Source organism: Ambystoma mexicanum, chromosome 11 (assembly GCF_040938575.1).
Source record: "Ambystoma mexicanum isolate Mex_15411 chromosome 11, UKY_AmexF1_1, whole genome shotgun sequence".
NCBI classification, from domain to species: domain Eukaryota; kingdom Metazoa; phylum Chordata; class Amphibia; order Caudata; family Ambystomatidae; genus Ambystoma; species Ambystoma mexicanum.
This window is the reverse complement of record NC_090934.1, coordinates 707,123,919-707,140,360: the sequence shown is the minus strand read 5'-3', so window position 1 is coordinate 707,140,360 and position 16,442 is coordinate 707,123,919. Positions and strand designations below refer to the sequence as shown.

Below are 16,442 nucleotides of genomic sequence, written 5' to 3'. Positions count from 1 at the left end.
TATTGAGGAAAAAGTGCAACAGGTGACTTCTGTCCCTGTGTAGCTCTGCAGATCTCTGTTCCTGGGCCTCAGTCGCGGGGACAAGAGGGAGGACTTCTGGGGACTCCTGCACTACAAGAAGACAGTCACCGCTCGCAACCGGCAATCTTTCCAACAAGTCGCACTTCGGTGTTTCAGCTCCTCGCGACTACCGCAAATAGCAACACCGCGGTTCCTGGCTGTTGAGATGGACTTTCCTTGCTTCTGGGGTCCCGCACTCTTTTGAGGGAGCTCAGGCTCGGTCAGTTCTGCTTCCTGGGAATCCGGCAACGCACACAATCTGGTGTTCCTCTCCCTGGATATAAGGTTTCCAGCAGCGACTCTGTGGAAATTCAACCAGCTCTGAGAAGCATGTCCAGGTGGCTTTCTTTGGAGTTGATTGGTCCCACCAACTCAAGGGGAGAAGTCTTCCTTGCAGGGGCTTCTGTCGATACAAATTTGGAGTTTCAGCACAGCAGCAGGGCTTCACCTGGCAAAATAACGCTCCAGGAGTTACAGCCGGCGTCCTCTTCAAGTTCTTCTTCGGTTCCTTCATCCAGTGGTCGACTCTGCCTTCCAAGCCTAAAGCCTTGACTTTTATTCAGTTCTCTCCCATTCATTCCAGCCTAGCTGGCTGCCACCCAGCCGGGTGGCTGTCCTTGCTGGACAATCAGCCGGCCAATCACTACAGAGTCATTTGGGTCTCCTAGGAGACTAAGCACAGGGAGCTTTGCGCACCTCCTTCACTTCTTGCCTACCCCAGACACCCTGGAGCCAGAGGTGGGCTTCACTCGTGAATCCCCGTGAAAGACAAAGTGAACAATGAGACCAAACCTCGTTTGGCGCGCAGAGAAAATCTCAAGAAGGACCTTTCGACAAAGAAATAGCGAAATAAAGACCTGGCCATTTTGACAAAAATGGCACCCATGGATGCTTTATTGCAGCTGCGAACGCAGCCCGTGGTAAATGCACACCACGGTAGTTAAACAAAACCACTGCCAGCAGCCATTCAGTGAGAAAAGGTTATATAAAAATGTTACATGAGATGCTAGACAAAGGGGATACTAGGTAACCCCTCGAACACCCTATTGTAAGATAGTGTGTGCTGAGTCTAGAAAGTTACAAATGTAAGCAAAGTCAATTTCACTTTACTGCTCTGGGAAACAGCAGTTTATCCCAGAGAAGGTATTTAAACCTTTGGGAAATCTGAAAGACTTTGCTGTGCCACTGCACTGAATGTGCTGTGTGACAAAATGTAAAAGATGCCTATAGAGTTTGTCAGACTCCACAACCGAAAGAGTTCAAAATCACATTAAAATACACAAGAGTGGGAAAACAAGTCTCACTCTATCCAGGTTAAAAAATATCAAGTCCTCAAAATCCAGCAAAGTTGCTGGGGGTCTCTAAGGTGGAGGGAATTAGCACATTTCTGAGAATTCTCCCTAACATGCACATAGGCTGGTTAGCCTAATTTTTTACTATTTGATCGAAGAATTTCCACATCTTGTAGGGAGACACAGATGTCAGAACATTCCTTTGAGACCCGAGAAATAATGCAGAGCTCAATCGAATATTGAGAGACATTACTCAACAAGTAGATGAGTACTCTGAGAGAACCCTGAGAACTGATTGAGTATTGCTGTAGATGAGAAGTTGAAAAGGTTCACCAATAGAGGAACCTCTGTTTCATGCTGAAAGAAAAATCTTCATGTCATCTGGACAAAGACAGATTTGAGGCATCGACTGGCAACTGGTGTATGTTATTGAACTGATACTAGACAGCTAAAGTGAACTAAGGACATACTGAATTAAGACTTTTTGAGGAGGAGATCCAGAGCCTACTTGCTGTAGTCTTCTATTTCTTGTTGGACAGGTATCCACATTTTGTCTGGAGAAAGGATGATTCTTTTCTATACATCAGGAACCCTGTTAATCGGAAAATTAAAGTATTACCCTAGTACTGTATGTTGCCGCCCTATTGAAAGTTTTCTTTTTTCCGTCCATTAAAACGGAACGTCGGAAGTACCAATGGCAACTTCATCATGGCTGACCATGAGAGACGTCCACGTTGTGCATGAAGTTCAGACGTCCACGTTGTGCTTAAAGTTCATCGTGTAAGGTTTCTTACATGTGTATCATCTGTTTGCATAATATTCATAGTGGTATCGCTTTCACACACAATACGTACTCTAATTGTTGTAGAGACACATGAGGTGAACATTCCTGTGTATCCTCCTATGCAAGAGAAGAGTACAAACGTGGCACCTACTAGGCAGCTGAGAGCCAAGGTTATTTTCCCTACAATAAAGGTACATGCAAACGCACCTATCTCTGTAATAGATAAACCGGAGTTACCTATTGAAGAGGTCACATATGGATATTATAGGAGACTCTATATGGCCCTCTCGTGGTGCTGCTAGAAAAAGCATTGGGATAGGATAAGGTCCCTGGAACTTGCTCCTACACAGGTAGCATGTGTGAAAACATTTAGTCCACTGATGAATTTTTCTATGATTGATCCAGTAAGAAGAACCTATGCTGACACACTCAATGACCTGGTTACAGAGGCTCATAAAAGAAAGATGAGCCCCAAAATACATGCTAGAGAAAATGATCCTGAGTTAAACGATTATTTGGACAGTACAGCACATTTGGGGAATAGTCTTTGGTACTAGCATATGAAATAAGTGGGAAGAGGTCAAAGGAATAATGCTTTGTATGCGCACTCCTGCCTTATAGTATGGAAAAGTCTAAGATTTTCGATAGATTTTCATAGCTATCGAAATAGACCTTCAGACAGCACATTGTCTATCGCATGTAGCACTATGCCCATCTCAAATGGGCTACAGAATGGACAGATCCAGATGAAGATGAGTATGTGCAAGACTCAAAGACCAGAGATTCTGAATTGTGTTGAACCCAAGGAATCACTTAAGCACTTAATACTTGAATGCCCGCAATTGTGAGTAGTGAGAACTAACCTACTAATGAGATTTATTAGTATTGAATGTGAAGATGCTCTTGATTCTCTTTGGACTAGGATGATGTTGGGTAATCGCAAACCTCTTATCTTTGCATTGGTACAATTATTGAAGGCAATTGAAGCCGAATTATTGGGACATGAACTTACTATTACAAAGTAGAACTATGTGCATCATTGGGTCTTGATGGTCCTTTATGTGAATATTTGTTTATTTATCTGACAGCAAATTGTATCAAAGATCTTGTGGGTCAGCCTACTCTGTTTTCAATGGTCCTAGTTTTTTAATCCGTTCAATCACACGATTGATGTACTGCTTTAACTGTCTTTATTGTTTATATGTAATTTATGAAAGTAATCTGTTAGGGGTCCCAGTCTTTGATTTTAACCGCACATTGCACTTTAAGGTGAATTATTCAACGTTAGCTGAATGGTGATTCTACCCTAGCTCAAACTGAACATATCTTATGAGATTGATTTTATGACATGTGCACTGCTTTTATTGTGTATTGATCAAGCTGTATACTATGTTGTAATATGTCTGATTGATACATTTTATTAGGTATTGATCATATTGTTTACTCTGTTTGAAGATCTAGGCTGAACTAAGCACCTTAATGTTCCAAATCTAGCTTCTTTACATTGACCATGTTATAATCATTTTATAGATGTCTCATATTTGAATCCTTGTACGGTTTTATTTGTAATTGTTAAATATTGTATTATGTTTTGTAAAGGTTTTTAATCGAACCATAAACAAATAAAAAAAATAATTTTTAAAAGACCAGCGATTAAGCACAGATGAACATTGTGAGCAGATATGGAAAACGGAAAACTCGAGGTTTCAGGGAAATCTGCAGAAGAAACTTGAAAAAGAATGAAAGAATAGAGGCCAGGTGCAGATTTGGGGATCAGTGCTATCAGATGGATGGGAAGAGGGAATGGTTGTTTGCAGAGCCTGGGTGGTCATTGGCCAACCATTGAGACAAGATAAAGGAGGACCCTTGCAGTTAATGCCTTTTGGAAAGTTCAAAACTGTGCTTCAGAAACAATGGAACAAGAAAAGTTGTAGAAAATCAGAATTGTGGGCAAATCTTTGATATACCAGGAATGAAAATTGGAACAGCAGTGATTATGGGTCACTATTGGGCTTGTGATGGGACTGTTTTTCTGAAGTCCAACTAAGGGCTTAGTAAAACCATTCAACTGAGGCAGTACAAGACTCCACTCTTAGTAGAAGGCTGTACCACCTGAGTTCATGGTAGCGTAGACAGAGCAGCCAGGCTTATCTTAGGAGGGAGAGAGGGCTGTAGAATCAGTACAAGTAAAATTGTAATACAAATGATCCAAAGAAACGCTATGTATGTAAAAATAAAGGATTTATTTAAATACAAGTAGGCCCAGATAAATCTAGGGGTAAGAAATCACAGTATAGAAACACAACCCTATTCTTGAAAGTACACAGACCCAAGTATAGACCTTATTTGAAGTACCTTACAGTAGTTCTAGGGAAGTCAAAACCTTTTCATACACATTCAGTATAGATCAAGGCTATTCTAGACTAAGCATAGGGAGTTTCAGGCACCTCCATCACTTCCTGCCCACCCGAGACACTCAGTCACCAGAGGCGGTCTTCACTCCTGAAGCCTGCCAAAGGCGAAGGAACAACAGGAACAAACCTGGTTTGGTGCGCAGAGACAAACTCTAGAAGGACCTTTCCAAAAAGAAATGTCGAAAAAAGATGATCAGGACCTGTTTAAGCAAAGGGGCTCAAGGCGCCACCTTGAAAAACATGGCTCCCGCGATTTAACGCTACCGGAGCTATGACTAGTATGCGGTTGGGAAAAATCATGGTAGTTCGTTGTAAAACCACTGCCACTAGCCATTCTGAGAGGAAAGGGTAGCATTTGACTGCTACATGAGTATCTAGACACAGGGGATACTAAGTGACCCCTCCAGCAGTTTATTATAAGATAGGGTGTGCTGAGTCTAGGAATCTAAAAGACTAGTAAAGTCACTTTCACTTTACTTGATATGATATGATTGTTTATTTATATAGCGCCTATACACAAGTGTTTCAAAGCGCTTCAAGGAGGGAGGGATCAAAGGAAAATACAGTACATTCAGTAAATGTCCTTGAAACAATACAGAATGTGAAAAAAAAGTCTGGGAAACAGTAGTTTATCCCAGAGAAGGTATTTAAACCTTGGGAAAGCCTGGGAAGGCTTCCCTGTGTCACTGCACTGAAGGTGCACAATGACACAAATGAAAAGATGATGCCTTTGGAGTTGTCTAAAACTCTGTAACCAAATGAAACACAAGAGTAAAACGCTCATCAAAATACATGAGAGAGTGGGGGGAAAAAGGCTGTCCCTCCCCAGGTAAAAAATCAAGTCCTCAAAATCAGCAAAGTTTCTGGGTGTCTCTAAGGTGAAGGGAATTAGCACATTTTTGAGAATTCTCCCTAACAAAGAGGCACAACCTAATCACAGGAGAGTAAAATACCTTCACACTCCATTGGTCGAGCAGTAACATACTGGCGACAGAAAGTGATGCCAACCATCTTATATGGATTAGAGACGAAAAACATTATCCCTGTGGCTTTTCTGAACGAATTAGAGGCAAAATATTGGAGGTGTGTTCTTCGCCTTCCGATCTGCATACCTGGACCATGGCTGCGTCATGAGCTGGGTCTGACCTCATTGTTGTCAGTCTGAGTGGCGCCTGTGTGCCCTTTTCCAAAAATGTTTAGTACATACCAGTAATTATACCATCTTAGCACGCTTAGCCGATTACATTCTTTCGTCTTCCTATGCTTTTGTACATAAGTGGACAACATGTATGTTTGAAATAATGGCAAGGGCTGATATATCACTTGACACCTTGATGAATAATCAAAATCGTGCAAAAGATAAAATCTATAGAGCAGACCAGATCTAAATGTCTCGCATAAAAGGATTTTAAGTCCTTTGGATTTGAGCAAAAGGGGCTTAATGTTTTGGAAGCATATTTGTGCAGGGCCCCATCTCCACTTTTGAGATTGCTGATTCTACGCTTTGGGTTTAATCTGTATCCAACCCGAGAGATTCTGGTTAGAAGAAAACTTGTTTACCCAAATGAGATTTTTTGTAGATTCTGCTGTGACACAGATGCTGAGGAGATGTTGAAACATCTCATTGTAGATTGCTCGGCTCTTATAGAGTTGAGACGAAGATCGTTTAGTCGTCACTTAACTTACTTTGGTCTAATGTCTCCTGAAAACCGATGGCCAGTAATACTAGAGACTAAAGTCATGAGTATAAGAATAGCCACTTTCAACTTTCTGAATGCATTGGAACTGGGGATGGTCAATGATACAGAGGCAGAGTAGAGCTCCCAAAGTGAAAAGTTGCTTGTGTTGTCTCATCATACTTAAACTTAACATAATAACAGAAGGGATTGTTGGTCCTTAATCAAGAACATTACTTAAGCTGAGACCCAAAGCTAGCACACTGATTGTGTTACTAGTCTAGATGACCTGCTCTATGTGTTCATACCAATTAATGTATTTGGTGTGTATTCCTTTTATTGTTTTATACCGCATTACATTTTATTTTATTGTTACATAAGTTTGAATGTATCATTGACCTTGTATTGTATTTATATTTGTTAATTTGTAACGATGTATTGTACATTTATTTGGAAAAGTTGAGTTTACTCGGTTGAATTTAAATTAAAAAAAATACCTTCACATCTACTTTCTATTAGACTGGCAAAACAGTTGCTAAGGAAGAAAAGATGTTCACCATACTTTAAAGAATAGTGCATCACACATTCAAGCTCAGTAAGAACTGCTGTAACTGTTCACTCTTAGAATTACAGTTACCAACCATCTCTTTACAAGTAAGTTACTTTTAAGCACATGATTTCTTTTCTAGGCAGAAGTCCCAATCCCTTGAATTCCCTTATTCTTGGAGCATGAGTGTTCTCAGTGGCGGAAGGGGGGTCACTAGGACTAGTGACCAACAGGCAGTGTCAGAATAGGTTCTTTAGTAGCAAAAGTCAGAGTTCCTTAGGAAAACTGTGCAAACAGGTGAGCTCTTTACTTCTAGGGTTAGAAGAGGGTCCAGGGGCTTTCCTAGAAGACACCCTAGCAGGATTCTAGCAGTGGGACTGGGTGCACTGGATGAGAGGCCTCCCCATCACAAAAAACCACCCACAGCTACACAGAAATCCTAACAGGCTTAGGGTAAGTACATACCCAAGGCAACACAGTACCTCCACACTGAAGAAGATTTTGCAGCAGGAGAACTTCAGGGTCCACAGCCAAATCCCCGGTCGGTGGATTCCTTGTCGTGGAGACTGAAAACAAGACCTGAGAAGGGACTTTGCAACAGGTATCGATGAAGAAACTCTAGGCAAGGTTTCCCTCACGGCTGAATGCAGTTCTGCGCATTTGGCGCCTTTTCAAAGAGCACAGAAGAAGACAGAAAATCGTGGTTGCATTCCTGTCGTTTTAAAGGTCCAGCACTCTGGTCAGGGGACTTTTTCAGACTCTATTCGTGTCTCTGGAGATCCACCAGGATGCCCACGAAGTTTCGGCGCGATTCGAAATTTGGAAGACCGTGCACTGCACAATGGCTCGAGGTCCCAGGGTATTGGGGTATTGCAACAACACAATGTCGCAGCAATATGTGGGATGGCTCAAAATGCAGGTCTTCTTGAGTCTAGTGGGTCTCGCCAGGCTCTGGGTCGGGGTTGTCGTTTTCGGAGATCCCGAGTCGATTGGAAGCAAGGGCTACAGCTGGCTCTGGTTACACAGCAGGCTCTCTGGTGGCTGGAAATCGTTTCAGCCTCGTTTCCTTAATCTTCCTCTCCGGTTTCGGTTCCAGTGGTCGACTTTTCTTCAGCTTCCAGGTTCACAGTATTTATCAGGAATTACAACACAACCTCTGCATTCTCTCCCTGCATTTTGCAAGAAGGGGCGATCTGGTTGTCCAATCAGGACAGCCAGCGCCGCACTGGGATTTGTCCCCGTAAGACAAAGGGCTGGGGAGTTTTGGACTCCTCCCTCACTTCCTGCTCCCACAGACAGACTGGAGCCTGGGCGGGGAGTCCAGGGGACTCCCGCCAAAGACAAAATCACACAAAGGAATTTCCCGCCCTGGAGGCCAGGTGAAGGAACAAGAAACGACAAACACTAAAATGGCAAAAAAAGGAGACCGGGCCATTTTGTTAAAATTGGACACCCTTAGGTGCCTTTACTGCAGCTGTGAAGCGGTAAAGGTGCACCAAATGAATACAAAGTATCACTGCCACTAGCCAATGAAGGTAAGCTTTTCACTGTAACAGAATTGTTACAATGCATCCCCGTTCACACTAAAACTGTATCTCCCCAGGACTGCACATAAGGTGCGATGTGCTGGTTTCACTAAATAAAATGTAAAAGGGATCCAAAGATCCTTTCTACCCTTGGGAACTGTAGTTCACTCAAGGTTAGCACAAGAAAGTTAAAAGGGGAGCCCCTAGGGCAAACCAGCAACAGGTACTGATTGCCAATACCTTGTTAAAGAGGATAACTTTAAAAATACACTATGGAGAGTCTTAAAAATGATACCCATAAAAAGTTAGATTATGTGAGTGTGGAAAAAGGTTCCCACTCACTGAGGTATTATGGAAAAATATCCCACTAGTAAAGCAAAAGGTTCTGGGCTTGACCCAGGTCAGGAAGATTGACCTGTTCTGTGCAAATCCTACCTAACATCCATCTATCTCCAATATATTGCTAACCTATCTTAAAGGGCTGAGAAGGAACGTCCGTTCACATTTGTTGGTGGAATGTACAACTCTAATGCCACTGAGAATAAAATGTATGAATGATATGATATGGCATTTATAACGCAGCTATACACAAGAGTTTCCTATACACTTGCCTTTGCAAGTCGGTTTAAAACACTGAAGGATGAATGGTGGGACATTTATTTAATTAGGGAGAACCCATCAATGTTTGCAACCCTGAAATTCATGGAGGAGGCTCTAATCTTCTAAATAGTAAGAGAGATGTAGATGTGATGGAAGTTTGCTACAGTTAGTTTAATTTTGTTTGTGGGGGAAATTATGTAATGAAATAGATGGATGTATTTATCTGTAATTTTTATGAATGGTTTGTAATAAACCTACCATAATAAAAAAAATATATAGCACAAGGTCAAGCTCTACATGCACAGTACCGTTTATAGTATGTGTATCATAGTTTCAATGTAGTATAAACACAAAGTCCTCAGCTTAAAATGTAATCCTTGTACCAAACAAAAACCACTACTCCAGATATGAGATGTCATAGATGTCATTTGCAATGTCATCTTTGATGTCCTGGGTGTTTGTGTTAGCAGTGCATGGCAGTGGCGTGAGTTATGGTTGCATAGTTTACCATAACTGGCAAATTTCTTGTTTTTCTTAATTTTACTTGTGACCATAACGTCCCTTTTTAAAACGTTTTTTCCCTGAATTTGGTATGTTTTTATTAGTTCAACTTAACCATAATGTCATACATATATATAGTGCCATCTGTTCATGTTTAATCTCCACTGCCAGATATAGCAATTATATAATACATTATTTGAATTTTCCAGGACAAATCGGTGGCCTTTAAAATCTTTGAGTTGGGGTTAAAGAAGTATGGAGACATTCCGGAATATGTACTGGCTTATATTGATTATCTGTCTCATCTTAACGGTAAGAAAACTATTCAATTACTGCCCTGTTTACACTCTCCAAATTTAATAAATCAAAATATGAGGACGTTTTATTTTTTGTGAACAACATTAATAAATGACACATTTAATGATGAAGCTCTTAACGTGATTAGCTCACCCCAAGAATACATTCTGCATTCATTTTTTGAAGTGTTTCTTTAGTTTTAAGTTATATGGCAATATTGTCAAAAATATAACCATGTACAAAAAAACGTGATCATTTAACAAAATGACCACCTTAATACATTCTGTGAGCCTGGCTGGTAGCAAAGTACTCTGTTTCACTGGAATGTTTGATAAAGTATTTCCATAATGCCACATTTGAGAAGGGTTAGCGCTATAAAATGAAAATTACTTTGCAAAAAATGAGCTATACCAATTTCTTTTCCCCTCTGTATAATTGAATACCTCCTTTATTCCCTTTATGAAAGGGTCTTGTTCTGTGCACTGTAGGGAACACGAACCAGGAATGGGCAAAAAAGCACAGCAGTTCGATAAGTGTTTTGGGTTAGCAGAGTATAAATTATTTCGGAGGGGTATCGACTAAGGTGAGGGAGTGGGGATTTGGTTGTAACTGAGGTATTTCCCTGATTTCTATGTAATAACTCTGCACACTCTGAACATCAACATTAGTTATTGGAGTTTTGCAATTCACTGTAAGCGGCAGTTACTTCAAAATTGTGAAATGGTAAAAGGGATCAGCCGTACACATCTTGGCCCAAAGGCCACATTTCAGCACCTGATTTGTAGGAGAAGTAGCATAGATGATCATCAATAAATTGAAACATTACTTTTCACTATTTTTCTAACGTCTTACATGATGACAATTTGGATTTTGTAAGTTGTACTGTCTTCTCTTGCATAATTTAATTTTGTATCATTGTAGAGGACAACAACACACGAGTTTTGTTTGAACGGGTTTTAACATCAGGAAATCTACCACCTGAAAAATCTGGGTATGTTTTATTTCCATATTATTGTAGATGTTCTTACTGTACCTCAGTTATTTCTTACCACCATCTGTTGCTTAGAAACAGAGTAATATATAAAATGCAAAAAAATCCATCATTTATCATATTCAACGTATGTTACTGAAACCTTATTACCAAATAATGTGCAATTACTTTCAAATGGAATTGACTGGTGACAAAATGCTTGTGTAACTGCAATCAACATTCACAAAAGCAATACTGTGCAAGTAAAGTGGTGTTAGGCAAGATTGTATGTAGTAACCCTGTGGAAGACTACACCAGCTGTGTCTTCTTGGCAATAGAAAACCCAACTTATTGATATAGTACTGTACTACACAATATGGTAGATTGACTGAGCAGCCAGACTTATCTCAAGAGGGGTAAGATGTGAGCTGTAGAGATTTAACATAGAGCTTCGCAATGACAAGTATTCAAATAACGTAACTCTTATACCAAGGCATAAACTAGTTTTCAGAAATTGATTAGCAGAGTTTATTAATTAAAATGTTCTTGATTAGCATACACACCGATTTGATCAGCAATGTTTTACTAATATTTTTTAATGTCACCAGAATTTATTTGCATCCAAAACATTAAATGAGCATCAATGCAGCATTTTTGTGTACCACTGAAGTAAGGTATTAGTGAATCAGGCCCTGCAAATTATTTAGAATTCCACTAGTAGACCTGCAGGTTAAGTAATTTAGTTTACCTACTAGACCTTAAAGAAATGGACACAACCTATAGAAACGGGTGACAATGTAAATGTGCTTTCTGTAAAGTGGTGCATGTTGGCACACTGCTGTCAGCTATGCGCAGTGAACCATTTCACCTTTACTGAAAAAAAAGTCAATGTTACATAAAAGTTTCAAACATCCCCTGCAAATGGGAGTGAGCGAGTGGACTTTGCGAGCTCTGGCTGAGTGTCTGTAAAAGGTTGGTTGCAACAAGATATGATAAAAAGGGTCTGGAAACAGTTTCGCCAGCTCTCTCCTGTAGGTGCTAATATATAATGCCATCATAATCATAGAGCAAAGTGAGCTCTGGAGGCTAACTACAGGGTGTGGCATTACAGTAGATGTGTCGATATACAGTCTGGATGGAAGTATTGATCATTCTTTCGCATAAACATCTAGTTTGCCTAGTGTATTCATTATGTTGGAGGATAGAAATTAAGAGACTAAGCAAAGTAGAGGGCATAGCAGGCAGAGAATTGGTCAAACTGGATGGAATATTGTAGTTTGCTGCCATCTCACTTTCAGGGTAACTGGTATAAAACCTCTTGTGCGTTGAGCACCAGTTGCACAGATATATGCAACTGGCAGGTCACAGAACTAGATGTGCCATTAAAAGCAGTTAGCCATGGGATCATGTACATTTTCAAAAATGTTCACTCGTCAATGTGATGCAAAAAAAATCTAGTAGAGACTGAGCTTTAGATACACTAACCTAAACTTTATTGTAAATCATGGAGACAATGCAGGGTTTTACAGAAGCAATACTGTAGTTATGCATTATGCAACAACTTAAATTGTTAGGAATGGAATTGCATGACAGATTTTTAAGTTGCACATACTGGTCTTTAGCAAAGAGGATATAGTTAGCTAATGAAAGAATCATCCCGATTACTTCTGGCTTTCAATTGTTTGGAGAGAAAAAAAAGAAATCTTGCCCACACGGCCCTTTGGAAGGAAATACTCTCGCTCCATTAGCCCCTTTGAATTTGCAGTGAACAGAGAAGAGGGTGGCAAGAGCCTGAGAGGAATTCAGTGTGAGCAGAGCTTTCATTGAACTGGGTAACTTAAATAGCTAACTTTGCTACACAAGTGCCAATTTAATTAGCAAACCGACAGAATTACATAGCAAATTGCTATGCGACACTGCTTATTTTATGCCTTGTTTATACTCAATCAAACCTTGTGAGGAACCAGTTTTCCAATGGACATTCAGAGAAATGGACCACCGCGCCCTAAAGCTTTAAATGGAGAGATTCTGTGTCGCATGCGTTGTGCAACCGCGGAGATAGTATGGTTCCTCCACTCCGCTTTATACAATGATATGGGAAAAAGTAGTTACACTCTTTTCAATCATGCGCCAATAATAAGAAAAAAAGAAAGAAGAAATCCACTCAATTGGAATGTTTAGAAAACTACTTCTGTATTTAGTAAGCATTAGTGCTCTCAATGATGAGCATAGGTGCCCTATATGATTACACGTGTTTCAACGGACTGCGCCGCCTTTTTCCAATCAGGGCTTGCATGTTAGAAAAATTGAAAACATACAGTTGTAATTGGTCACAGTTAATGAAAAAAATATATATATATATATTTTATATATACATGTGTTAGATGTAGCACAGACATGAAGGGAGGGGTATAGGGGTGGATTCATGGGATCAACAGTGTACCATTTTTTGTAACGTGAGAAACACATCAAAGATAATAATAAATCATCATAAAAAGAAATAGGAGCGTGCAGGGAACACAAACGGGATAGGATGGGACAAATGGAGAACAAAAACCACAAGAAAAAGGAAAAGAGAAAGCCGTAAGTTCATTTGTCTTAGGATATGTGGGTAAATATTAGTTAACAGACACGGTTGCTTTTGATTCAAATAAGTCTTACCCAATTTAATAGATTCCTTAATGTGGAACGCTGCTTTTCAGCTTGAAAAAAGAAGTCCTTGGGATAAATCCCTGCCTGTTAAGTTAAATGTGTATTTAAGTATATGCTTGATATGTAAATCACACTATATAAACCGAGTTGTAGTCAATGGAGAAGTAGCATTATAGTGGTTTCAAAGCATGATGCTTCGATATTAGATTATCTACTAGCCGCGAGCTACATACGTAATGCGCGTGTGTTCTCACTAATAACATACAAAATCATAACCTGGGTTCCGGGAATATACATGCGCTTGCTTGAATCTCCTTACGTTACGAGCGATTTAAGACACCAGGTATACTTTATCAAGTGGCTTCGAATCTCATTGTATTTGCGGGCGGTTTGTATTGGCAGGGCGTGTGCTACAAACTTCAAAGCATATTGCTCCGGTATTGAGTTATCTGCTAGCCGCGAGCTGCATGCGGAGTGCTCATTTGTTTTGACTGATAGCATACAGTTTTCTCTAGTCACCTCGAATCTCCTTACGTTACAAGCGATTTGGAATTCCAGGAATGCTTAATCTAGTCGCTTCGAATCTCATTGTATCTAGGGGCGGTTTGTATTGGCTGGACGTTCGCTACAAGCTTCAGTTTACCTTTGCAGAGTACAAGTTGACGGCTCCGTACGAATCTGTCCGCGTCCGCGGTAAGGTCCCAAAATTGCCGCTTAAGAGGTTGTTAATTTTGGTTGTCAATGCAACCACGAGAGTCATGCATTACAGAAAAACATGGGCGCCATCTTTTAGTGTCAAGGATACATACTACCAAATGTTCGTGAATGCATCAATAAAGCTCAGGGATAAATTCTAAATGGATAACCGTTGCCTATTTTATCATCACACAAAGAACTTCACAGTCACACTAATATTGTCCCAAATCATGTGTCCCAAATACTATGAACCCGATCTTATAAGCAAATGAATGTCCGGGCTGGAACAGCATACAAAATAGTTAAAGTCCTGTAATTCTTCTAATCACTGGAATATTCTCATACACTTCAAAGTGATTATGCAAGACATTATGTCATATAGAAACAATAGTTATGAACAAGAAAATCACACCATTAATCGTATACAGTTATTGTTTGTGTCATATTAGTCTCTGCTATCCATCTGCGCGGAGTAAAGTAAGATTCGAATATTGGTTGGCAAGTGGTTCATATCTGATATAGGTCTTATACATATCAGTTTGTGTTCAAAGAAAGGAGGACATCTCATTGTCTGTGTTCAGGCCTCTATCTACTGTACAGAATTTGCATATTAGTTTGGTTTCTTCTTGTTTTAGTCGCTTTACTTGATCTCCTCCTCTTGGACCAAGTGTAATCTTTTTGAGACCTAGAAATTTAATGTCTTGCTTGTTGCTGAGTTGGTGTTGCAGTTGCCAATGTGCTGCCAAAGGTAAGTTGGAGTTTTGGCTTCCAATGCTGGATAAGTGTTCACGGATTCTGATTCTCAATTCTCTGATCGTACTCCCAATGTACAGTTTCTTGCATTGGCAGATAATTCCATATATCACAAATTTAGTTTTACAATTGATAAAGTTGGAAATCCTATGTTTTGTGCCAAAGGCGTCCTCAAATACTTCAGTGTTTTCCATAGCATATTGACACATTGAGCATGTACTGCATTTACAAAAACCAACAGGCAATTGGGGTAACCATGATGTTTGTCCTGTAGGTTTGACCTCTGGTAAAAAAGAAGGACTCAGAAGATTTTTCAAAGTTTGTGCTCTCTTAAATGTTAATATGGGGTTATCTTTAATCCAATCTTGAATGTGTGGATCCATTTTTAAGAGTTCCCAATTTTTTTTAAGAATCTTTCTTATTACAGAGTTATTGGCACAATAAGTTGTAATGAATCTGATGCAGTCTGGCTTACTTAAGTTTTGTCTATTCGAGATCAGTATGTTCTCTCTTTTGAGCTTTTTTGCTTGATTCCGGGCCTTAGCAATATTTTTTGAGGCATATCCTTTGGCAAGAAAACGTGTTGTCAGTAATTTGCATTCCTTATGAAAGGCTCCTTTCGCCACACAGTTTCTTCAGTGTATGACTTTTTGAGGGACAGATCAACACATAGTCAGAGGCTAAGAAGAGTCTACAGGGAGCCAGGACAGCCAATGTCAATTGAGCAAAGTCTAGGGGAGCAGAGGCACTTCTTGAAGATGGCACAAAAGTCTTGCACAATGTTAGAGATTTTTGTTGTAAAACAAATCATTATTGGGCCACAAGCTGGGAGGCTTGTGAAGAGCAAAGATGCAAGCAACTCTGCAAAGGCAGAAAATGCAAGTCTCCAGTGAGCGCAAGCTACATACAAGAGGTAAGTACCCCTATTTACACAGTACCTTAAGTCTGAAGAAAAGGGTCCAGATGGCTTCTGTTCCTGTTTTTCCTTGGCCTCAGTCGTCGGGACAAGAGGGAGTCCTGCACTATGATTTTGAAGGTCGGCAGCAACAATGGGCAAACTTCAGATCAGCTGCACTTTGCGGTTTCAGCTTCTCGCAAATAGCACCACCGTGGTTCTCGGATACCCTATGGGCTTTCCTCGCATCTGGGGTCCAGCACTCTTTTGAGGTAGCTTGTCCGGTCCTGCTTCATGTGAGTCAGGAGGATCTTCCTGGAGCTCGGGATCTGACTTAAAGATGACTCACTCGATTCTGGTGTTCCTCTCCCTGGCAATCTTTTCCTGCAGCAGCAAGGGAAGTACAGCCAGCTCTGAGAGAGTTTCCAGATGAGTTTGTCTTGGGGTCGATTGGTCCTACCAACCCAAGGGGAGATGTCGTCCTTTGCAGGGATTATCTAGTCGAGGCGAATTCGGAGCTTCAGCACTGCAGGAGGGCTTCACCGGGAAAACCAACGGTCCAGGAGTTGCAGCAAGCGTCTCTTCCAAGTTCTTCTTCGGATTCCTTTGTCCATTGGTCGACTCTGCCTTCCAAGCAAAATACCTCGACTTTTTATGCAAGTTCCTCCCATTCGTTCGCAGCCTAGCTGTTAGGGAGAATTCTCAGAAATGTGCCAATTCCCTCCACCTTAGAGACCCCCAGCAACTTTGCTGGATTTTGAGCACTTGGTTTTCTTTAA

At 40.5% G+C, this 16,442-nt stretch overlaps 1 protein-coding gene across 1 annotated transcript in view; it reads left to right on the top strand.

Annotated features, from left to right (window-relative positions):
* The window catches only part of CSTF3 (cleavage stimulation factor subunit 3), a 731,385-nt gene that overhangs the window by 547,210 nt on the left and 167,733 nt on the right, over window positions 1–16,442 (top strand). The window contains exons 15-16 of the mRNA XM_069623577.1: window positions 9,610–9,712; window positions 10,619–10,688. Coding sequence (XP_069479678.1) covers window positions 9,610–9,712; window positions 10,619–10,688 — 173 coding nt within the window. The remainder of the gene's footprint in view (window positions 1–9,609; window positions 9,713–10,618; window positions 10,689–16,442) is intronic.